The sequence below is a fragment of the Cetorhinus maximus genome, chromosome 2 (genome assembly GCF_964194155.1).
Source record: "Cetorhinus maximus chromosome 2, sCetMax3.hap1.1, whole genome shotgun sequence".
Taxonomy (NCBI): Eukaryota; Metazoa; Chordata; class Chondrichthyes; order Lamniformes; family Cetorhinidae; genus Cetorhinus; species Cetorhinus maximus.
In genome coordinates this window covers 28813247-28838605 of record NC_135880.1, presented here as the reverse complement: position 1 = coordinate 28838605, position 25359 = coordinate 28813247, and the positions used below count along the sequence as shown (strand labels likewise).

General features: G+C 44.4%; 2 protein-coding genes across 2 annotated transcripts in view; one reads left to right on the top strand and one right to left on the bottom strand.

The window, feature by feature from the left end:
- The window catches only part of LOC144689893 (uncharacterized), a 171333-nt gene extending 154158 nt beyond the window's left edge, over positions 1 to 17175 (top strand). Inside the window, exons 28-31 of the mRNA XM_078557388.1 lie at positions 5922 to 6128; positions 11377 to 11471; positions 15403 to 15527; positions 16560 to 17175. Of these exons, the coding sequence (XP_078413514.1) occupies positions 5922 to 6128; positions 11377 to 11471; positions 15403 to 15527; positions 16560 to 16801 (669 nt within the window). The 3' untranslated portion in view covers positions 16802 to 17175. The remainder of the gene's footprint in view (positions 1 to 5921; positions 6129 to 11376; positions 11472 to 15402; positions 15528 to 16559) is intronic.
- A 2001-nt stretch (positions 17176 to 19176) lies between these two features.
- On the bottom strand, positions 19177 to 22201 carry ing2 (inhibitor of growth family, member 2). Its single transcript, XM_078561855.1, has 2 exons — positions 21766 to 22201; positions 19177 to 19960 (listed from the first exon to the last, which is right to left on the bottom strand). The coding sequence occupies exons 1-2, from the start codon at positions 21899 to 21901 to the stop codon at positions 19296 to 19298; spliced, it is 801 nt and encodes a 266-aa protein (XP_078417981.1). The 5' UTR covers positions 21902 to 22201; the 3' UTR covers positions 19177 to 19295.
- Positions 22202 to 25359: the final 3158 nt, after the last annotated feature.

Sequence of the window (25359 nt, the reverse complement as noted above, 5' to 3'; positions counted from 1 at the left end):
TCAGTCTTGAACACTTTATTTGGAGTGCAGCAGAAAAATGTGGAGAGTGTGGTGGAGGCACTGGAAGACAAGACATGACCCAGGTATGGCAGGTCCCCCATGGATGGACATAGTTCTAGCATATGCAATAGGATCACAGTGTGTGGAATTTCAGGGCCAGCATGTCAGCAAAGGGTGAATAGTGTGATAGGGTTTTATTTAGGTGCGGAAGTCAATGCTGACAACAGCACACTGATCACTCATCTCTAGCTAATGCATGTTTTACAACCGAGCGACTTGCTAAGCGACTCCTGTCCTTCAGATGAGACTGAGATGGACATAACAGATTGCATGGTGCTGTTTCGAAGTGCGGGGGGGTAGTTCTGCCTGGTGCCCTGGCCAATAGCCAACCCTCAACCTACATTACTGAAAAAAGGTATATGGGGGAAGATAGTGGCATAATGGTAAAATCACTTAACTAGTAATCCAGAGGCCCAGGCTAATGCTCTGGGGACATGCCAATCAATGCCATCTTATGCCCCCACCCACCACCCATGCCCCCTCATCCTCTATGCCAACCTATGCCCCTCTACCCACCCCCTTGGCCCCTCATACTCCCAATGCCAAACCATGCCCCTCATGCATTCCCATGGCCCCTCCTACCCCCATGCCACTGTATGCCCCTCTGCTCACCATATGGCCCCTCATATCCCTTATGCCAATCCATGCCCCCACTCCACCCCATTGCCCATACCCCCTCCAGACCAACTTAGCTAGTATCCATCATAGGCAAACCTCAGGAGCCATGCTGACATAGAATAAAGTTATATGTCTATTAATGATATAACTATTAAGAAAACTTTCATTGATTAAAAAAACATTCAACACAATGAAATTCCTTTAACTAATCTCTATGAAAACAAACATTTCTATTCCATAAGCACTTGGAGCTGTCAATAAACTACTCACTTAACAGACCCTCCACTGTGATAATGTTAGGTTGTAAAATCAGTCATGCAGCACAAGTCCTATAATGATAACAATGGGCTTATGTCAACAGACAGAGTAAAATAACATTGTTTTTAAACTCCATACATTTTTAAGTTAACAGCCCAGCAGAGTTAATGCCCTTGACAGCTTTGACAGTTCCAATTAGCTTTGACAGTTCTTTGACAGCTTGACAGTTCTTTGAGGGCTTTGACAATTCTTTGACAGGTTGACAGTTCCAGCAAGTTTATACACTTTTTATGCACGATTATGTCTACTTTTAAAAACCTCAAAGAGCACTTGGCTTACCATTCCCAAGGGTGTCCCAGGACCTTATCCAAAGGGATACTATACTTCTTCAAAAGGGTACCCTGGCTATCCAAACGAATCAACAAGGTTCAGACCTGCTCTTAATCTGCACACTTCGCATTTCAGACACATACCTCACCAAAATCACACAAGTGAAGGCATACAAACATACATGCTAACATATGAATTAGGAGCAGGAGTAGCCACTCGGCCCCTCAAGCCTGCTCCGCCATTCAATAGGATCACTGCTGATTTGATTATGACTACCACCTACCCCTGATAACCTTTCACCCCCTTATTTATCAAGAATCTATCTAGCTCTGTCTTGAAAACATTAAAAGGCTCTGCTTCACTGCCTTTTGAGGAAGGGGCTTCCAAAGACTCACTACCCTTTGTGAGAAAAAATTATTCTCATCTCCATCTTAAATGGGCAACCCTTATTTTTAAGCAGTGACCCCTATCTCTAGATTCTCCCACAAGAGGAAACATCCTTTCCACATCCGCCCTGTCAAGACCCCTCAGAATCTCAAACGTTTCAATCAAGTCACCTCTTAATCTTCTAAACTCCAATGAATGCAAGCCTAGCTTGTCCAACCTCTCCTCGTAAGACAACCCATCCACTCCTGGCATTAGTCCAATAAACCTTTTCTGAACTGCTTCTAATGCATTTACATCCTCCCTTAAATAAGGAGACCAGTACTGTATATAGTACTCCAGTTGTAATCTCACCATCCCCTGTATAACTGAAGCATCATCTCTCTAATTTTGTAATCGATCCCCATCGCAAGAAATGATAACATTCTATTAGCTTTCCTAATTACTTGCTGTACCTTCATACTAATGTTTTTGTGATTCATACGCTAGGACACCCAGATACCTCTGAATCTCAGTGCTCTGCAGACTCTCACCATTTAGATGATATACTTTTTTTTAATTCTTCCTGCTAAAATGGAAAATTTCACATTTTCCTACATTATACTCCATTTGCCAGATCTTTGCCCACTCACTTAACTTATCTATATCCCTTTGTAACCTCCTTATGTCATCTTCACAACTTACTTTCCTGCCTATTTTTGTATCATCAGCAAATTTAGCAACCATGCAGTTGGTCTCTTTATCCAAGTCATTTACATAAATTTTAAACAGTTGAGGCCCCAGCACTGATCCCTGGCACCTTATCAAATGCCTTCTGGAAAACTAGGTACAGTACATCCACCAGTTCCCCTTTATCCACAGCATATGTTACTTCTTCAAAGAACTCCAATAAGTTGGTTAAACATGATTTCCCTCTCACAAGACCATGTTGACTCTGCCTGATTACCTTGAATTTTTCTAAGTGCCCTGCTATAACACCTTGAATAATAGCTTCTAACATTTTCCCTATGACAGATATTAGGCTAACTGGCCTATAGTTTCCTGCTTTCTGTCTCCCTCACTTTTTGAATAAAGGAGTTACATTTGCTATTTTCCGATCTTTTTTTTATTATTCATTCACGGGATGTGGGCTTCGTTGGCTGAGCCAGCATTTATTGTCCATCCCTAGTTGCCCTTGAGAAGCTGGTGGTGGTGATCTAATGGAACATTCTCCGAATTTAGGGAATTTTGGAAAATTAAAACCAACGCATCAACTATCTCACTAGCAACTACTTTTAAGACTTTAGGGTGAAGTCCGTCAGGACCTGGGGACTTGTCAGCCCCACAACTCCAACAATTTGCTCAGTACCACTTCCCTGGCAACTGTAATTTTTAGTTCCTCCCTCCTTTCCATTTCCTGATTTACAGCTATTTCTGGAATGCTACTTGAATCCTTTATAGTAAAGACCAACGCAAAATACCTGTACAATTCATCTGCCATCTCCTTATTTTCCATTATTAATCCTCCAGACTCACTTTCTTTAGGGCCAACACTCACTTTGTTATCTCTTTTTAATATATCTATAGGAACTCTTACTATGTGCTTTTATATTTCTAGCTAGATTTCTCTCTACTCTAATTTTTCCCAACATTTTTTTATTCATTTATGGGGTGTGGGCTTCGCTGGCTAGGCCAGCATTTATTGCCCATCCCTAATTGCCCTTGAGAAGGTGGTGGTGAGTTGCCTTCTTGAACCACCACAGTCTCTATGTTGTAGATACACCCAGTGCTGTTAGGCAGGGAGTTCATGGATATTGACCCAGCGACAGTGAAGGAATGGCAATGTATTTCCAAGTCAGGATGGTGAGTGGCTTGGAGGGGATCTTCCAGGTGGTGGTGTTCCCATGTGCCTGCTGCCCTTGTCCTTCTAGCTGATAGTGGCCGTGGGTTTGGAAGGTCCTACCTAAGGAGCTTTGGTGATTTTCTGAAGTGCATCTTGTAGATGGTGCACATTGCTGCCACTGTTCGTTGGTGGTGGAGGGATTGATGTTTGTGGAATGGGTGCCAATCAATTGGGCTGATTTGTCCTGGACAGTGTCAAGCTTCTTGAGTGTTGTTGGAGCTGCACTCATCCAGGCAAGTATAGAGTATTCCATCACGCTCCTGACTTGTGCTTTGTAGATGGTAGACAGGCTTTAACGATTCCTAGCTGCTGACCTGCTCTTGTAGCCATAGTATTTATGTGGCTCGTCCAGTTCAGTTTCTGGTCAATGGTAACCCCCAGGATGTTGACAGTGGGGATTCAGCGATGTTGATGCCATTGAATTTCAAGGGTCAATGGTTAGATTCTGTCTTGTTGGAGATGGTCATTGCCATTAATCTTTTAGTCATTCATTGCTGTTTTTAATATTCATCTAACCTTCTGACCTGCCACCCATCCTTGCGCAATTTTATGGTTTTTCTTTAAGTTTGATACTTTCTTTAACTTTTTTTGTTAACCATGGATGGTGGGTTCTCCCCTTGGAATTTTTCTTTCTCAGTTGAATGTATCTATTCTGTGTATTCTGAAATATCCCTTTAAATGTCTGCCACTGTATCTCTACTGACCTATCCCTTAACCTCATTTTCCCATTCATTTAGCTAGCTTTGCTTTCATGCTCTCATAACTGCCCTTATTTTGGTTTAAAATACTAGTCTTGGACCCATTCTTCTCTCACTCAAACTGAATGTAAAATGTGATCGCTGCTATCTAGGGGTGCCTTCTCTATGAGAACATCAATTAATCCTATCCCATTGCACAATACCAGGTCTAGTATAGCCTGCTCTCTGGTTGGCTTCAGAACATGCTGTTCTAAGAAACTACCCTGAAAACATTCTATGAACTCTTCATTTAGGTTAACTTTCCCCATCTGATTTTTCCAGTCTATATGTAGATTAAAATCACCCATGATTAAAGCCGTACCTTTCTGACAAGCTCCCATTATTTCTTCCTTTATACTCTGTTCTACTGTGTGGGTACTGTTAGGAGGCCTGTACACCACTCCCACAAGTGACTTCTTGCCTTTATCATTTCTCATCTCTATCCAAACCGTTTCCATATTCTGCTTTCCTGATCTTAGATCATCCTCTCTATTGTGCTAAAAGCATCATTAATTAACAGAGCCACCCCTCAATCTATTCCTAGCTTCCTGTCCTTCCTAAATGGCACATACCCTTCAACATTCAGGTCCCAATCTATGACACCCTGCAGCCAAGTCCCTATACTAGCTATCACATTGTATTTATTTATTTCTATCTGCAAAGCAGTTCACCTGTTTTGTTTTGAATGTTATGTGCATTCAGATATAGAGCCTGTAGTTTAGTCCTTTTATTATTTTTGGAATCTCTAGTCTTGTCTGCTGACTTATTCTTAGATTTATTCTCTCTATCACTTCCCGTTCTGTTTATCATTTCCCATATTAATACCTTTCTCTTGCCTTGTCTCTACTCTTTGATTTACCACATCTTCCCAAATTTGATCCCTCGCTCCCACTATTTAGTTTAAAATCATCTCTACTTTCCTAGTTATGCAGCTCACTAGAACACTGATCTCAGTATGGTTCAGATGTAGACCATCCCAAAGGTACAGCCTCCACTTTCCCCAGTACTGGTGCTAGTGCCTCACAAACCGGAACCCACCTCTACCAAACCAGTCTTTGAGCCACGCATAGAACGAGAGTAGTTTTAGGAACTATTACAATTACTTAGGGTGTAAATACTCATATGGTGTGATTTTACAGCCATACAAACCAGGAATCCAGATGCATCCATTCTGGTCTCTGCTGATGTTTATTTTTGTTTATGTGATGTGAAAAGGCCATCTGCATTCCCCTTGCCAATTAACCAGATTGAGGGGCTTCTCCTGACCTGCTGCACTCCTTTTAGTTTCCCATGTTTCCGTGGTGGTTTGGTGATCTCAGTTGAATTGGCAGTCAAGTGAGATCCCAGTAACTCATGGGCTATGGAGGAGAAAGAAATTAGCAGCATTTGTGCTCCTGATCATTGGAGACCCATATGTAGATGAAGACAAGAGTAGGCTGAACTCCAATACATTCCAACAGATAGATAGTTGACCATCAACTCCATTTAGGCTCAGCTCGGCCAATAGAAAGATATCAGAGGGGTGCTAGCATCTGAAAAACTGTACACCAGTGTGAGTCAATGTCTTCAAAAGAAACGAGGTAAGGAACGGAGGGGGAAAGATCTTCTATAACAATATTAATTCCAGGCTTTAACTGCAATCTCTGTTTCAGATAATTGTCTGCTCCTACTTTGCACATCATCTTGCTGTCTTCAGCTTGGAGACCGAGTCTCACATCCAGACCATTGAAGACAGGACATCCATGCTGTTCTTGCACATTGCTGCATTGACGTACAGTGGCAGCTATCTAGTGCTGTCAAATTACAATGACATTGAGAAAGTTAGTTACGTCACTTTGTGGGACTTACAGACTGGGAAGGTAAAAGCATTAATTTCTTCATAGCTGTTGTAGTATGAAAAGGATATGGTTAGCATCTTAGAGAATCTTTTCATATTTTAGAAATAGTGTGCTTCCTTATTGATTTACTCTGATCATGGTCAGTATATTCAACCAAAAGCAAAATACTTGCTGGATGCTGGAAATCTGAAATAGAAACAGAAAATGCTAGGAATACTCAGCAGGTCTGGCAGCATCTGTGGAGAGAGAAACAGTGTTAATGTTTCAGGTCATAAACTTTGGTCACCAATTGAAACCTTGGGCAGGATTTTTCAGATCGTGGGGCGGTGAAAGAATCCTGGCCGACATTGGCAGCCCCACAGCCATTTAATGCTTTGTGTAGTGTTAATTGACTGGAGACCTCACCTCACTCAGGAGGAAGTCAATTGGCCAACAGCTCAGGAGCCTCAACTGTGCCATCAGGTAGAGTAGCCACTGCTTACAAAGGAAGGGGCCTAGCAGCCTACAGAAGGTAGACTGAAGATAATTAACAAAACATAAAAATTATATTGATGGAGGGGAACATAAGAATATAAGCAGTAGGAGCAGAAGTAGGCCATTCGGCCCCTTGAGCCTGCTCTGCCAGTCAATAAGGTCATGGCTGATCTGATGTGGCCATAACTCCACTTACTTGCCTGTCCCCCATAATTCTTGACTCCGTTGTCAATCAAACCCCTTTGAGGTAATCGCTGTGATTCTGGGGGCTGTCTTCCCGGCCTGTAGTGCCATCCTCTTTGAATAAAAAAATACTTCCCTCCCCGAGCTGCCACTTGGGAGGCTGCCTGCATTCAGCTAGCAACCTCCCCACTTGACAGGGCGGGGTCCAATCCAACATCCGCAAATTGTCGACAGGCTGGTAAAGTGGCCCTCAATAGGGCTTTTGAATATTTAAATTTACCTCCCGCCTCCTTAAGGTGGGAAGCCTATCCAAAGCCATTCCACTGTTGGTAAAATTCCCTGACGGCAGAATGTGGCTGGGAGGCTAATTAGGCACAGCTTCCCCCCTGATTGATTTTATCACCACCACCACCCCACCCCCCCAACCCAACCCAACCCAACCCCATAGTGCTTCGTGCAGGATGGCAAAATTCTCCCCATTAACTTTGTTTCTCTTTCCACAGATGCTGCCAGACCTGCTGAGTATTTACAACATTTTCATTTTTAATTTCGGTATACTCAACAGTGGATATTTATGTTACTGTCCTAACTCACATATAGGCGAGCAATAGAAGTATTGCATTTGGCTGCCCAATGTCACCACATTCTGGATTTTGTTAAGTATAGTGGGTCATTGCTGGCGGCCATGTTCTCTGCCCAACTGGAGAGAAATAGAGCGGGAAGGGACGGAGAAAGGTTTTGAGAATGCTTTTGAAATTCCAGAGGAAGAGTGAAGGATCTAGGGAGTGAATTCCAAAGAAAAAGAAAGAAAGAGCAGTCTTGATTCTTGCCTCGAAGCCAGAAGGTAGTGGTTTCAAGCCACGTTCCAGAGACTTGAGCACATACTTTGGTCTGATGCTTCAGTGCAGTAGTTGTCAATGTCAGGGGTATTTCATTAAACCAAGACCTCATCTGTTCTCTCAATTGAATGTAAAACATTCCATTGCACCATTCAAAGAAGAGTAAGGGCATTCACAAGGTGTCCTAGTTAAAATCTATCCCTCGTCCAACATCTTTGGAAGAAATTGCCCAGTCATGAATCCCATTGCTGTTTATGGAACGTGTGCAAATCTCCCAACATTACAACAGTGACCACGGCCGGGATTTTCTGTGCCCACTGGCATCAGGTGTGTTCGGTGGTGTGGCAGAGAATATGGCAAGAAGGCCAAAAATTGGTTTCATAATGACATGAAACCAGTTTACGATCGTCCACTCAGCCCATCGATGGCGGGCCATGTTCCCCACCATTGGACATCGGAAATTTCATTGTAATACATCAACATGTCATCATAAGGCCAGGCCACTGGACTCATCACTTCTCTGAGAACAGGTGGTGATGTCCCTTGAGCTGGCAGCGAATGAGATGCCAGTGAATGTGTGATGGGCTTGAGTGTGTGAGTTTAGAGTGGTGAGATGTTTGTCATACCCTGGCTGCACGGATGAGATCATTCATTGGATAGTCAACCTCTTCTGTGCAACATTGGCACTGATCACCATTGCCATCACCTATCAAGCCAAAGTGGTAATGTAGCTGCCCCTCCTGCGGCCAGAGCAGGGGTAAATGACATCACAGTGGACCTCCACGGCATCCAAAAGGCACTTGAGGGTTCCAGTCTTCTTGCCTTTCAGGGCCATGTTTTCTTTGCTGCAGTCCTGGCCTGGAAGCACTGAGCATGGCTGTACTTTAAATTTGGTGCCTGGTGTGATGAAGTGGCGAGGTGACGGTGTGGCAGGCGAATCGAAGCAATGTGTATCCCGGGAATGCATAATTGATGCAGCGGGATTGGGACAATACGGTGTGAAAAGCCGCCACTGCGACCGGTGAGTAAAACGTCATTCTTCCCACCCGCTACTGCACTTGGTGCAAATCTGGGATAATTCCACCCCACAATTCGATAGCACTTCATTGGCTACAGAGCACTTTGGGATGTCCTGAGGACATCAAGGGCACCAGAAGATCTTTTTCTTACTTTGACTTTCAGTTAAATAAAGATGGTGAATTATGATCGACTGTACAAGTCAAGTCATTTGGAGAAGACATTAACTAAGGCATTATTTGAAACAGATTTGGGAGTTTTCCAAGTGTCTTGGATGACATTCCTTTATCAATGAAAATAGATTTGCCAGTAGCTTACCTTGCTGTATGCAAAATGGCTGCCATGTAATAACATTCATTACACTGAGTAACTTGTCTTGTATGAGAGAAGAAAGACTTGTATAAATATAGCGTTTTTCATGATCACTGGAGGCCTCAAGAGGTTTGCAGAAAATGAAGTACTTTTGAAGTGTAGTCGCTATTATAATGTAGGAACCGTGTCAGCCAATATGCACACAGCAAACTCCCACAAACAGCAACATGATAATGACCAGACAATCTGGGCGGCATCGTCTCAGATTTGCACTAAGTGCAGTAGCGGGCAGATAAAACAACATTTTACCTGCCGGCCACAATGACTGCTTTTCACGCCGTATCGTCCCAAACCCACCGCATTAATTATGCATTCCTGGGAAACACGCCATTTCCATGGTGGGCAGGCTCCCATTCCCCCGCCACACCATCACCTCGCCACTTCATCATGCCGGGCGCCATATTTAAAGACCAGCCACACAAACACCTCTCTCTGCTTCTAGCCCAAGACTGCTGCAAATAAGACATGGCCCTGAAAGGCAATAAGACTGCGGCCCCCAGGTTCAATGACACATCCCTCAAGCGCATTTAGGACACAGAGGTGGCTTGCCGTGATATCCTCTACCCCCGCTCTGGCCACAGGATGGGCAGCAACCTCACTAATCTGGCATGGGGGGCGATGGCAGCGGTGGTCAGTAACAATACCCTGCAAAAGAGGACAGCCACCCAGCTGAATGTTCTCATCCATTCCGCCAGAGTAAGTCACTCTTCTCATTACTCTCAACTCACACACTTTCAAACCCATCACACATCCATTGGGATCTCACACCTCAAGGGACAACATCACTAACTCTCACACACGCCCTCACATCTCCATCAGGCCTCCTGAGCTCACATCCTCATCCCGTCCATGGCTCCGCTCACCACACAAACATTCCACGCAGTGCCATGTGTTTGGCTCACACTCTCTCCATCTGTTTTCATGCAGGCAAAGCCTGCTCACATCAGCAGAGGTCCCAGACCACTACAGGGGGCTGGAGTGGCCCAATTAGGCCCCTCACTCACTTTGAGGAATGTGCCATTACACTGATTGGTGAGGACATGGACCTGCATTGATGGTGAGGTCGGAGGGCGAACACCCTCGTAAGGATCCTGCACCACATAATCCCTCTCTCAACGTAAATGTGACTGGTCTCCCTCCTGCTTTTGACTCTGCTGCCATGCACTGTTTATCTCTAAAACAAAAATAAAAATACCTGGAAAGACGTCAGCGCGGGGGAGCACAGAATGAAAGCTCCCTGAAGGCAGAGCGCTGCCTCAGGAAGTTATAGAATTTTAAATCCAAAAATAAAGATGATGAAATTCTGAAAAAAATGTCCCCTCATAGGACTCAATCACCTGAACATATAGATAATAAAAATTCTGCCCAAAGATTTTTTTAAATTAATATCGGAAACCTCACCCCGCCCTTGGATGAGGTTTCCTCAAAAATGCAAAGGCCGCCTGTCCGATTTGCCCGCCCGCCAACCGTAACGTTGGACGGGCAGTGAAAAATCCACATTAATTGAAACTTTAATGGCTTTAATAGGCCTCTTGTCGGCAGAAGCACTGCCAACTCTTGCGCACACCCACCGACTGAAATATCGTGCGAGTGCACGATGACGTTGGGACGCTCGCCTAATGTCATCGTGCGCTATTTCACACCTGATCGGGTCGGTGCACGCCCACCCACAGGATGTAAAATTCTGCCCATGGAGGCAGGTAGCCTAGAAGCTCTGCAGTCTTTAGGTATTGGCCCATCCTTAAACAATTAGATATGTGAATTCCACAAATGGCTGTGAGGGACCCTTCCCATGCTCATTTTTAAATTCATTGAGGGAGTGTGGGCTTCATTGGCTGGACGCATGTTTATTGTCCATCCCTAGTTGCCCTTGAGAGGGTGGTGGTGAGCTGTCTTCTTCATAGCAGTCCATGTGGTGTCGGTACACCCACAGTGCTGTTGGAAGGGAGTTCCATGATTTTGACCCAGGTATTCGCCAGAGACTTGATACTGTCTATCGTCCAAATGCCATAAGATTTGCAGCAGCCATTTTAACAGCTTGTTTTTGTCCGATTTTTGTAAGTATTAACTGAAAGTTTATAATTTGACATGCCTATACTGTGTATGTCAAGTGTCAGCCTTGATTTTTTGTGCTCCTGGAGTAGGATTCAAACCCAGAACTTGTGATTCAGAGGCAAACATGCTACCAACTGAGCCACAACTAACACTGTGGTACAACTGACACTGTACCATATGTTTTGAATGTGAATGTATCCAGATGTAGGAAGGTGTCATACAAGTGCAAGTCATATAAGCATGTACGTTCTCACAGATGGATAGAAAAATGCAAACATTCATATGTGTTGTAAATTAAAACTTTTTAAAAAAATTATGTTTATGTTTAGGTGAGAAAGCGTTTAAAAAATGAACCAAACGTCTGTTGCATTGCAATCACGAGCACTGCTGACCGGATTGTGTTTGGTGTTGTGAAAGCAAACAGGTAATGCATGATGCAAGCTCCACTTGACAATACAAATGTTTCACTGCAATTAAACAAGACAAGAATATTCTCCAGCATATAGCCAGTGTGGTGGGACAAGTGGGCAAGGAAGACATAGTGGGGAGAAGAGCCCTTTGACTAAATTAAAAGGTCACTTCAGGCTTAAACCGTGAACAGCACGAGTGGGATCTTGTCAGCACTCTGGAGATGGGCTGGGAGGTCGGTAGGGCTTGGAATGACATGGCACTTGGCACTTCTAGCTAAAAATGCTTGCAAACGCTTGGCCTCATCTCTGTCCGTCTCAGTTCATCTGCCAAACACTCTTCCACGTCTTGATTGGCTCTCGGTTATATTCCAACGCACTCCTGGCCACCTACCATCTTCCACTCATCCTAAACTTGAGCTCATCCAGAACTCTGCTGCCCATGTTTTTACTCATACCAAGCACTGTTCACTCATCACCCATGCTCACCAGCTTGGCTTCTGGTTAATGGCTCAATTTTAAAATTCACATTCTTGTTTTCAAATCCTTCAAGAGTTATGCTTCTGCCTAACGCTACAACCTTCTCCAGGATAAATGTGCTCCTCAAATTCAGAACTCTTAGACATCCCAATTTTAATCGCTTCATCCATGGTGGTTTTCAGTGCCTAGGCTGTAAGCTTTGGAAGTGTCTCCCTAAACCTTCCCATCTCTGTTTCTTCCTTTAATATGTTTAGAACCTACCTGTTTAATCATTTTCCCTAATACCTCATCTGCTGTGGGCTCAAATTCTGCTTCAACATGTTCCTGTGAAGTATTTTACTACCTTAAAGGTGCTATATAAGTTGTCATTGCTGCAATCAAGTCATATTCAGTCCACTTCATCGGTTGGATTAGATTATCCTTTGCTGCCTTCTATTGGTGATGGATTCAAATTGCAAATGCTTTTAAGAAAAACAGTTTGATAGATGGTCATTATCCCGAAGGTGCAGCTCAAGACTGAGGGCAGCAAGCCCAGCTGTTTAAATCTGGTATTTTGGTAAATGAGGGAATTCAGTACAAAAACAGAATTACCTGGAAAAACTCAGCAGGTCTGGCAGCATCGGCGGAGAAGAAAAGAGTTGACGTTTCAAGTCCTCATGACCCTTCAGCAGAACTGAGTGAAGTTAGGAGAGGGGTGAAATATAACAAGGCAGAAAAGACAGGCAGGCGGAAATCCGGTCGGAGAGCAGAGCAATACTTCTTCAAGGTAGGCATTTCTTGAAGAGGAGTGGCAGTCAATTAAACACAGAGATAAAAACAAAAAACTACTGCGGATGCTGGAAATCCAAAACAAAAACAGGGAATTCAGTGTAGCAAGGGAGGAGGTGCTGTTCTGTCCTTTTACAAAAAGGAAGTGGCCCAAGAGAGGGAGCCGGAGACAGCAAAACCAAAGACCTGAAGCCTATAGGCATTAATTAGATGAGCAGGTAGGTGATTGGTGGATTTTAAAAGAAAATTCTCTCTTAACTGGGGCAGTAATTTAAACGGATACTGGGGATAAAAAGTATTATAGTAAATTTATAGTGTACTAGTTTAACTCCATGACTACAAATAATCAGAATGATAATTCTAAAGTTGGAACCTAATTAGTTAAACACAATAAAGATGGCAGGGCAGATGATGCAGTGCAGCTGTAACATGAGAGACCTGGCAGACACGTGTGTGAACGGCCATCACATCTGCAGCAAGTATCCACAGCTCGAGGAACTGACGAGCTAGAGTCTGAGCTTTGAACGCTGCAATGAATCATCCAACGGATTTGACATTCTTGCAGATTATGTGGACGAATGCAGAGACTGCATGGAGGATGAGCAGACTAACCACAGCACCATGGTGCAATGGGTCATTCAAGTGGGGGGAGTAAAAAGGATCGTAGTTGTACTAGGCAATGATATAGTTAGGGGGATACTGTTTGTAGCTGAGAGCATGAGTCCTAAAGGCTGTATTGCCTGCCTGGTGCCAGGATTAAGGACATCCTCTCCAGGCTGAAGAGGAACTTAAGAGTGGGAGGGGAAGTATCCAGTTTTGTGGTCCATATGGGTACCAATGAATAGGTAGGACTAAGAAAGAGGTTGTTGCGCTGAGGGAGTATAAGAGGCTAGTGGACCACAAACAGATAGGCATAGGGTAAATAAGATCGGAGAGCTGAATACATGGCTTAATGACTAGTGTGGGAGAAATGGGTTTCAATTCATGGGACACTGGCATCAGTTCTGGGGAGGGAGGAATACCTTTGGGACAGCCTTCACGTGAACTGTGCTGGGACCAGTGTCCTGGTGAATTACATAACTAGGGTTGCAGAGAGGGCTTTAAACTTTATAGTGGGGATGGGTGAAGGGTTCAGATGAGGGGATATTTGGAAGGTTGAAGAGAAAGGACAAGGCAAAAGTGTAGGATAGTGTTACAGGTAATGATAACCAGAGTGCGAGAGGAAGGGACAGAGCATACGAACATAAAAGTGCACCAACAAATAATATCAGAGTAGGGAAAAAAGTTACAAGGCAAAATTAAAGGCTTTTTCTGAATGCACACAGCATTTGTAACAAAATGGATGAATTGATTGCACAGATAGAAATAAGTATGATATAATAGCTAATACAGAGACCTGGTTGCAAAGTGGCCATAGCCGGGACATGAATATTCAAGGGTATTTGACATTTCGAAAGGACAGGTAGCTCTGTTGACAAAGGATGAGATCAGTACAATAGTGAGAAATGATCTTGGTTTGGAAAATCAAAATATAGAATCAGTTTGGTGAAATATAGAATCAGTTAAAAAATAACAAAGTAAGTCACTGTGGGAGTAGTTTATAGGCCCCCTAACATTAGCTACACTGTAGAACAGAATATAAATCAATAAATAATTGGAGTTTGTAAGAAAGGTACTGCAATAAAAGTGGGCAATTTTAATCTTCATATGGATTGGAAGGATATAATTGGCAAAAGTAGCCTGGAGGATGAGTTCATAGATTCTATTTGGGACAATTTCTTACAACAATACATTCTTTCTGTCACCATTCTTAATCTTTCATATTCCATTTCTCAGTGTATGATTATTTTTCACCTTTGTGAAATACTTTGAAAGTATCTAATGTAATCTGTCACTGTAGAAATGTACTCCTGAAAGAATCATAGCCTCCAGCTAAGATGAGATCTGAGAAAAAAATCAAAAGCATTTTTGGGTTTCTCCGTTATACTTTGGGGACACATGCATAGATGCTCTGTGAGGCACAATCATGCAATCCATTTCCAGGTTCCTATATATTTACATGTGTTAAGGAACAGTGTTTTACAAGAGCTGTTGAGCTGAAAACACTGTACTGGAGTGGTACCATCCGCCTGTATTATTGACCAGGGACACTTCAGGCCTACAATACACCTGTTACATTCTATGTCTACAATGCAAGTAGTGTACTACACAAGGCCTCCAAAAGATTCAAACTGTGGTACCTGTTAATTACAATTGATGCTTCAGGGAAGATTGTATAAAACATGTGGGCGGCCCCTTTGAAAGACGCCAGGTTGCCATTACTTGTTTCCGGTCTTTATCAGCCAATGCCACAAAACCCCTCATGTCACCCCAGTGGTCACAATGCACCAAAAATGCACAATAGCAATGAGCAATTAGCCAGCATCATTTCCAGATCTGCTGACACCCGACAGGATGCTGTTCAGCAACATGATGCTCTCAGTGCACCATGCACGTTCTTCCAGGAATATCACCAACTTAACAAGCTGACTTTGTATTTTGCTATGCAGTCAGTTCATTCAGGCACAGAAGTGACTAGCCTTTCTAGAATAGCAATCTTAACACTTCACCACTAGGGTCACAACATGAGCTCTTTGGTTTTTAGATGCACGCCAAGTCAAAATGTAGTGAGTGTTTTTTCTCCTCCCTTTCATTAAAAAGGCTGAAAGTGTGGGATCCATTCAGAAAAGGGCACAAGACTATCCCAGGATATGAAAACCTTAAATTTACAACAAACAGTACAGTGCACTTGACAGATGATGGATCGAAAGCTATTGTTCTGGCAGGTATGTGCAGTTGATTCCCTTTTAAAAATAGTATGTCTGGCTTTAACCACGTTTTTTGGGATTAAATTCTTCCTTTCCCCACCAAAAGTAATTTTCTTATTATTCATCACTAATCTGTAGCTTAAAACTATAGTTTAGTGACCTGCCCAGGTCTCAGTTAATATCTTACTATAGAAGGTAGCAGTTCCTTGGCTGCCGAACAGCATGGAGAACTGCTCTTGTTTTCAGCCACACCATTTTCTTCATTGACTACAGGGAAGCACACAATGGAATTGGTTACTGACTCCATATGAACACACTGGAGGCTAGCAACTCCAAAGTGGTGGACCACAGGCATTCCATCAAGTAAGCGGTGATCCAGGTCTAATAGCCTGCAGCACAATACAAATGTATAGGACTTGTAAAAGCTAATTATCAGCACTGAATTAACATAAATTGTCACTTGCTAAGGGCTAAATAGAGAAGCAAAAAGTGACAGAGCTCCATTAAGCCATACTATGATGATGGTAAAATGTAGATCTGTAGCTATGGTTCTCCATATAGGGAGATAACTTGAACTATAAATGCCTTAATTAGGAACAAAGCAAAAGCCAACTATCATCAGGCACCTCTGTCCACCTCAGAGCAGCTGAAGAACAGTACTGGTAGAGGCCAGTTGCATCTGGGCCATCCGTAACATGTATGATGAGATTGCTTCTTCAAACGGAAAGGAGGCAAGAGAACAAAATACTAACTTCAAAAAATTATGTGTCGCTATCTCCCACTAAATCAAAGAGTGGAGCAACTTTTATATTTCAAAAATCTTCACACCACCTCCCCAATGAAGACTTCAGTCCTCTTCCCTCCTCTTTGCTTGTGGTATTTTAATTGGAGAATCAGGACCTTGAACTATGGGGACCCATACACAGTGGTTTGACCTTGGAGTACTGTACCTATTCTATGGTAATAGTACTGTATCTATTAGCACCATAAATACTTGTTTAATTGTATTAAAATATGATGTTCACCAATTCCTTCTCTCTCCTGTCTCAGGTGATGTGAGTATATGGGACCTTGATTGTGGCACAGTACTGTCAGTTTTTACACCTGACAGTGTCATTCAGAGCATGACTCTAGCACTTGACAGCAACCTCATTCTTCTTGGCATGAGCAACACTCCTGTCCTAATCACCTTAAAGCTGACATCGAATAACAAACTTCAATTAAGTTCCGCAGGACGGGATATGTTTGAAGAAGCATCTAGTGGCAGTGAGGAAGACGACAATTCTAATTAAATAAGTGTCTTACCCAAGCCCAAGTCTACATATTTTAACCATTGGTTGGGCTGAACAAGCTGCATTGAGTACATCGAATTGAGGGGATCCTGTGATAGATGGTGCCATTTTAACATTATTGAATTTTGAAGGAACTTCTGCTTGTACACTTTGCACAAGTTGCAAAAAGTCTATAATAGTAGTCATTAATGCTGAAACAGAACAGTTCCACTGAAATACAGACACCCTATTTAATTTCTAGAATTGAATGCTTCCAGGATGAATTCTTGCTGTTCAGTATCTTTTAATTGCCAGATAATGAATTAAATCTTCATTCAGAACAATCTGTTTACATGGTTTGAAATTTCCAAATAAAATCTGAGTTTGTTGTTGTTGAACTGTTGTTGAACATTCGATGTTAGTGAATGGATTGGTGCATCATCTTATGTTTGTTTAGAAGCCAGCAGCATAAGTGATTCGTTCACACTATCTATACGTTTCCCTTACAGCAGCACCTGGACTATTTTAATTAATTATTTTTCAATGTCCTTAACTTGTGTACTGAATGAACAGTTTCTATTTCCTTATTATCTTCACATTTCATATCTCAAAACAAAATAATGCTATTGTTCTATCAGTATATTGTACAAGGAATCGATATAACTAACGTAGTCATGGGATTAACCGCACCTTGAAGGGACTTTGTCACAATGTTCAGAAAAACTCAATTTCTGAAAAAAACCAGCTTAACTACTCCATTACAGATCCTGTGATTTTGACTATTGTAAAATGGATTTGCATTTTGTTTTAGGCAAGTAGAGAGATGATCAACACTGATATCACTGCACAATCCCACATCTTTTTGCAAACCACTTTAAGTGTCACACTATACATAGTACTATAGCGGTACTATATAATATGCCCTTTTGTATGGACATAAAATGTTATTTTCTTCCTAGCTCCAAGTGCCTGCAGCTAGATGGATGGTTGGGTAGGGGAAGGAAGGTCATATATGCCTACATCAATGTTGATGCTATTAGCTGACCAGCCTGACAGACACATGAAGGGCCCTCCAAATTTCCTTATCCTGTGGAGTGGCTCCCTGTTGCAAGATCAGTGGCTTGAGAGCTTGAAACTACATGTCAACATTATGCTGGCACAGCAGTGCTCAAAGGTACCAGGCCACCGACACAACACTATCCATTAACTGTACACTGAATCCACCCACTAACAGCTTTGTTAGTATTTGTTCTTGGGGTGTGAATGTCACTGGCAATCAGAGCATTTATTGCCCATCCCTAATTGTCCTTGAACAGTTGGTGATAAGCCTTTGAGAACTGAGTTGCTTGCTAGGCCATTTCAGAGGGCAGTTAAGAGTTAACCACATTGCTGTGGGTTTGGAGTCATATGTTGGCCAGACCAGGAAAGGATGGCAGATTTCCTCCCCAAGAGGACATCAGGTTCATTATTATTAACAAGTCTAGCATTTTATTCCAGACTTATTAACTAAATGAACTTAAACACCTCCCAGCTGCCATGGTGGGATTTGAACTCATGCCTCTGGAAGATTTAGCTGGGCCTCTGGATCACAAGGCCAGTAACATTACCACTATTCTACAATCACTAAGGATATGCAATTCAAAGAATTTAAAAATTATTGCTGATTGGTTGCTTACCCAAGATGATTAAGTTAGGTTTCTCAGCTTTGTTTAGTTTTTCTACACTTCCACATATTTTAATTTATACACTATCATTCCTAGAAATGACAATGGCTTTTTCATGAGTTTTGGGATACAAGAGAATTTCACTTGCATTTATTGTGGGGATTATGAAAGCCAAATGAGGATAAAAGTGCTGACCTACATGGACTTCCAGTCCAATGCCTCACAGCTGACTTTCATTCTGGCGATGATGTGATAGTGGTTGAGGTACAAATATGAGCCAGGATAAAAATAATTTTCTGCTCCTCTCAGAATAATGATGTTGGAACTGTCCTCACACAAAAATGCAGCTTCCTGTAAGAAACCACTTGTCAAGTACAAGCTAAAAGTTATACTAAATAGGGCGCCAAAATCTGAAAAGTATTGCAATACTCCGGTGCTGGCACTTAATCGTTGTTAGTCAGACTAACCTGAAGGACTACAGGCTATACTACAGCTTACATAAATTATATCTGACCCATCTACTGTACCATTACACTAAACTGAGATAATTTACTGCTCCCGGTCTCAACTTAAAGATGGTACTGTCCAGTTTAAGTGTTATAATCTTTCTACACATTATGCCACAGATATATCTGAATTCAGCTACTGAAAACATTTCTGCCTATTTAAAATCTGTTTAAATAAGCATTTCTTCACAAACACTGTTTAGGTGCACGAGTCAATATACATTAGTCATAATTCAGCAATGTTTAATAGTAAAAATTATTGCATAGTTACACATACAATTTAAGCTAATATTCTTATACATGATGACAGAAGTAATGAAAAACTTTTAAAATTTCTGGTAGGCACTACCTTGACTTCCTATCTTTTTTTGATTTTTCAATGCATTTGTCCATTGTCTTTTCTGTATCACCTCTGCATTTTGGACAATACCATTTACCTTTTGGCTTGTACGTTAATCCTACACAAGAAAAATGAAACCACTCGATTGGACATTCGTCATTATCACAACCTATCATTTCACCATAAGACACCTGGTTGCAGAGGCAGTAAGTGGGTTCATTAGGATCGATTGGAAAGTCAATAGGAGAGACTTCCCTTTCTGGTCTAGCTTTCGAGCGCTTCTTTTTTGCAGATTTTGATTTTTTCTCTTTAGGGGGCTCCTCTCCCTCTTCAGTTTCATTACCAATATGGCACAATTCACGATTTTCACCATTTTTCGGTCTACGCAGCCTTCTGGAAGGCCTTTCTGTTTGAGACACCTCCATTTTGACTTTCTCAATAGACTTCTCATGTTCGGTTGGGTCCTCAAAACATTCTGAGTGACTATCCATCTCCCTTGCACAATTCTCCACCTGCTCACTCATGTGTGAGACAATCTGAATTTTCTCATCTCCCAGCTCTTGGCTGTTAATTAGTGCTCGCTGAAGATGATGCAGCAGTCGCTTCCTTTGAGTAATGTCTGTTTCCTGCTTATACTTTTCATAAGCATCATCGAGTTCCTTCAAAACTTCTGAAACAGGGAAATAAAATCTATGTTTGCAAATTAAGTAGCAATTAGCGTGATGTTATTTTAACATTCATCAGTACTCTGGGCTGTAATCGGTTCCCAGTATATTAAAATAAAATTAAACTACATTTGACCACACTTACAGAAATTTCTACATGCAGAGGAGCTACAAAGCACAGAATGAAAGAAATGAGGCCTCTTCAGCCTTTTATTTTTGAATGGCTGCTACATTTTATGTTAACATTAGCTGGTCTCTCACTGCCAATACACACATTTTTATACTGAGCCAGCACAAATTGCAGCGATATAAACACCAGTCAGCTTCAAAACTTAAATAAAAACTAAAAAGATACAAACAAAAATAAAAACAAAAAGATTTACTAGAATAATACCAGAACTGAGAAGCTACGCCTATCAGGAACGATTAACCAGACTGGGAGGGATGGCTTGGGAGGGGAAGACTGAGGGGTGACCTGATAGGGAAGACCAAAACTAGAGGTCATAAATACATGATAGTCACTAATAAATTCAATAGATAATTCAGGAGAAACGTCTTTGGAATGTGGACCTTGCTATCACAAGGCTTATTTGAAGTCAAAGCACTGATGCATTTAAAGAGAAGCTAGATAAGCAGGAGAAAGAAAGAGAAAAATACATTGACGGGTTAGAAGGAAGCTCATGTGGAGCAATGTTGACAGAGACCTGTTGGACCGAATGGTCTGTTTCCGTGCCACAAATACTACGCAACTTGTTTTTAAGCCACAGCAGTTTATAAGAAACAAAATCATGTTAGTTTAGATTTGCACCCTCAGTATGTTCGAACAAACGCATTACCAGAAGCTAAGCTGTCATAATAAAACTTCAGGACAATTTGTACCAAGGATGAGAGTAGCTGTCTGACATCAAGGTGTCATTCAACGATGTGTGACACCAAGGAGCTCCAGCAAAACTGAAGTCAATGGGGGTCAAAGGAAAAACTCTCCAAAGGGAAACATCATACAGGAAACAAAGGTACATGACGGCTCTGGCTGTCAGAGGTTAGATATCACAGCTGCAGGATATTAGGGACAACCATCTTCAACGGCTTCATTCATTGCTGATATCAAGCTATTCTATCTTCAGAAACTCGCTCCCCCCCTCCCCGGGGATCGATCGATCGATCCCTCCCTCCCCGGGGATCGATCCCTCCCTCCCCGGGGATCGATCCCTCCCTCCCCGGGGATCGATCCCTCCCTCCCCGGGGATCGATCCCTCCCTCCCCGGGGATCGATCGATCGCCCCCTCCCTCCCCGGGGATCGATCGATCGCCCCCTCCCTCCCCGGGGATCGATCGATCGCCCCCTCGCTCCCCGGGGATCGCCCCCCCACCTCCCCGGGACTCTCTCTCTCTCTCTCTCCCCGTGTCTCCCACCCCCCCCCCCCCCCCCCCCCCACCTCCCCGGGACACACTCTCCACCCCTGTGTCTCTCTCTCTCTCTCCCCCCGTGTCTCCCACCCCCCCCCCCCACCCCCCACCACCAACATCCACGAGGATCGCCCCCTCCCTCCTTTCATTCCCCCCCCCCTCCTCCCCGGGACTCTCTCTCTCTCCCCCCACCGTGTCTCCCCCCCCCACCCCCCCCACATCCGCGGGGATCGCCCCCTCCCTCCTTTCCCCCCACCTCCCCGGGTCTCTCTCTCTCTCTCCCCCCGTGTCTCTCCCCCCACCGCCCCTCCCCGGGGATCGCCCCCTCCCTCCCCGGGTCTCTCTCACTCTCTCTCCCCCCGTGTCTCTCCCCCCCGCTCCCCTCCCCGGGCCCCGCTCTCACCTCGGTACTGCGTGTCGATCTCCCTTAGCCGGGAGACATTCCGCTGCAGCTCCAGAGGCAGCGCCTCCACACTCTCCAGATAATCCTCCACATAGCCGGAGAGCCGGGCCTTGGGGCACTGTCCGAGCCCGAGCATGATGCCGGCTCCGGGCCCAAGCTGCCTCCCTGGTCCCAAACAAACTCAGCGCCCGGCCCCTTTCCACGCCTGCTCACTCACACCGCCCGCTGCCCGCCAGCACGTGACCTCGGCCGAGCGCCTCGATAAAATAATTCCTATCCCGGTTTTCCGATCGCTTTTATTATATATAATTATAGAGAGAATTTATTTTGGATTTTTAAATTCATTTCGTGTTTTTTTTTTAAAAAAACGATGACGCGATACTGACAGTACAGGAAGCACGTCGCATTCCCTCCAACGGTCACCATAGCGACGCCATAGCAACGAGGTCTCCATGGCAAGCAGCTGGAGGGTTGGGGGGTGGGGGGGGCGGGAAGAGAGAGGAAGAAAAAACGGACATTCTGAGAATGAGCCCCGTGCTGTTGATGTACCCCGTACATTACCTGCGTAACTTCCGGCTCGGACGGCTACCCCGTCTGCGCTCGCGCGCTCAGTCCGGGGACCTCTTAGCGCTTTCAATGCGAAGCTCTGCAGACAGGGATGATCGCTTCAAGGCGGGACACTTACTGCCCACGGGTCCGGGGACTTTCCCCTAGGCTGGGTTTAGATGAGAGAAACTGTGTTCTCCGTTGGTAGCCTAGCAAGCAGGTCTTCAGAATGTCTGAGTTCAATAACGCACACTTGTCCTATATATATCACCAGCAGGGCAACCACTTTACTGTTGTGGTTTCCGGAGAACAATGATATGGTGTGAAAGGGCTGGCCATTAAGTTCATCAAAATTATTGAACATTTTTGTTTAGTTTTGCCTGTTTATTAATTTAGCGCAAAAATACATAGGAATCGGAAAACGCCACATCTACGAATAAATTATGCTAATTCTGTTTGCTGTTTCCTTCCCTCCCCCACCACCGCCAAATAAAAATCCGGCAAAATGCTGCATCTACTAAGTAGGCTTTGGAAAATGAATGCAGACAAACTAAGTAATTGCGAGTGAATAACATGTACAATAGAATGTAAAAGGGAAAACACGTGTCTGAAAGTGCTTGAGGAGAAGGTGGCTCACAAATGTGCCAAGAGAATCTTTGCTGTCACTTTAGAAAAGTGGGTTTAAAGATTGTATCCATAAATGTGCGTAGCATTAAACCTACTGCGCGATGTGTTGCGACCTTGGACTACCTTGCCAAGGTCAAAGCTGACCTGTTGTTTCTGCAGGAGTGTGCGATACCGCACCTCAGCTCCTACAGGCAATGGTCACGATAGTGGTCCCATGGGCCATCGATCTGGTCGGGCGGAAACGACTCTCGTTCCTCCGGCCTGGGTATTCTGCTGCGGGGAGGCGACTTCACCGCCTCCGAGGTTAAGGAGGTGGTGGGCGGGCGCCTCCTCGTAGCAGACGTAATGTACAAGAACGCTCCACTCCGGTTAATTAACGTGTATGGCCCGTCACAAGGGGCTGAGCGGCTGGAGGTTTTTCAGCAGCTCCCACTGCTGCTGGCGACCTCCAGGCCGGTCATTCTGGGCAGTGACTTCAACTGCATCATCGATGTGGCTGGACGATCCAGCAGGGTCGACAGCAGATTGGACGCTACGTCCAGATCCCTGATGGAAACAGTTAAGGATGCCAAGCTGCACGACGTCTTCAGCAACCCTGCAGACGGAGCGCAGCGTAGATACACCTGGTCGCGGCCAGACGGGTCCATCCGTTCCAGGATAGACTTCCTGTTTGTGTCCCATGCATTCACAGTCAGATCCACCGACATCAAGCCAGTGTTTTTCTCTGACCACTGCCTCCTACTGGCGGACTGCCACTTAGAGAAGGACCAGAGGGTGGGCAGGGGGGCATGGAAGCTAAACGTGCAACTGCTGACCCCAGAGAACATTGAGGAGCTCAAGAGGGATTACAAAGGTTGGAGAACCGTGAAACCCCTCTTTGAGTCCCTGACACACTGGTGGGAAGCGATCAAGGGAAACATCAAGAGGTTTTTCATCCTCAAAGGCACCCAGAAAGCTAGAAAGGAACAGAGGGAAATGTCTCGACTCCAGAAAAACATGCAGAATCTGCTCCGGCTGCAGTCGATGGGGGTCGATGTCAAGGAGGAACTCCAAGAGGTGAAGAGCCAGCAAGCCTCGCTCTTTGCCTCGGAGGGCTCCAAGATCATCTTCCATTCCAGAGTCCACTCCGTGTAGCAGGATGAGACGTGCTCACGTTTCTTCTTCCAAAAGGTACACAGAGAGAGCTCTGTGATCAGCAGCCTGAAGGAAGAAGACGGCTCAGTAAAGTCATCGCAGTCCGACATTTTGAGGATCAGCAAATCCTTTTATACCGGATTGTATGACGTGAAGCCCACAGACAGCACGGCCTCCCAGTCCTTCCTGTCCTCTATCACGGAGGTCTTAGACGACAGTACACGGGAGAGCCTGGAAAAACCGCTAACTCCTGACGAACTGACTAAGGCCCTTGAGTCCTTCGAGAAGAGTAAAACCCCCGGAAGCGACGGCTTGCCGGCGGAGTTGTATTCAGCTCTGTGGGACTGGATCGGCCCAGACCTGCTAGAAGTGTACGAGAGTATGCTCCTGGCCAGCAGTATGTCAGAATCCATGAAGAAAGGCATTATCACCCTCATCTACAAGCACAAGGGGGGAAGGAGGAAATTAGAAATTGGCGACCCATTTCACTGTTGAATGTGGACTATAAGATTCTGTCCAAGGTCATCGCCAATCGGGTCAAATCCGCTCTGGAATGGGTGATCCACCCTGACCAGACCTGCACTGTGCCGGGCAGGAAGATCTCTGACAGCCTCGCGCTGCTCAGAGATATGATTGCCTATGTACAGGACAGGGGTGTGGATACCTGCCTCATCAGCTTGGATCAGGAGAAGGCCTTTGACAGAATATCGCACACCTACATGGTGGATGTGCTCTCCAAAATGGGGTTTGGGGAGGGAATTCGAAATTGGATCCAACTGCTCTACACTAACATCAGTAGCTCAGTCTCAATCAATGGGTGGGAAACAGATAGCTTTCCGATTAAATCTGGAGTCAGGCAGGGCTGTCCTCTCTCGCCTGTTCTTTTCGTGTGTTGCATAGAACCCTTTGCGGAGTCCATCAGGAAGGATCTGGGCATAAGAGGAGTGACAATCCCAGGCAGTGGAGGCACTCAGGTAAAAGCCTCCCTGTACATGGATGATGTCGCCGTCTTCTGCTCGGATCCGCTGTCGGTGCGCAGACTGATCCACATCTGCGACCAGTTCGAACTGGCCTCGGGAGCCAAGGTCAATCGTGGGAAGAGCGAGGCCATGTTCTTTGGGAACTGGGCTGACCAATCCTTTGTCCCCTTCACTGTCAGGGCTGACGGCCTGAAGGTGCTGGGGATATGGTTCGGAGGGACCAGGGCATGCGTTAGAAACTGGAAGGAGCGAGTGTCTATGGTGAAAAGGAAACTGGGCATGTGGGAGCGACGCTCCCTCTCCATTG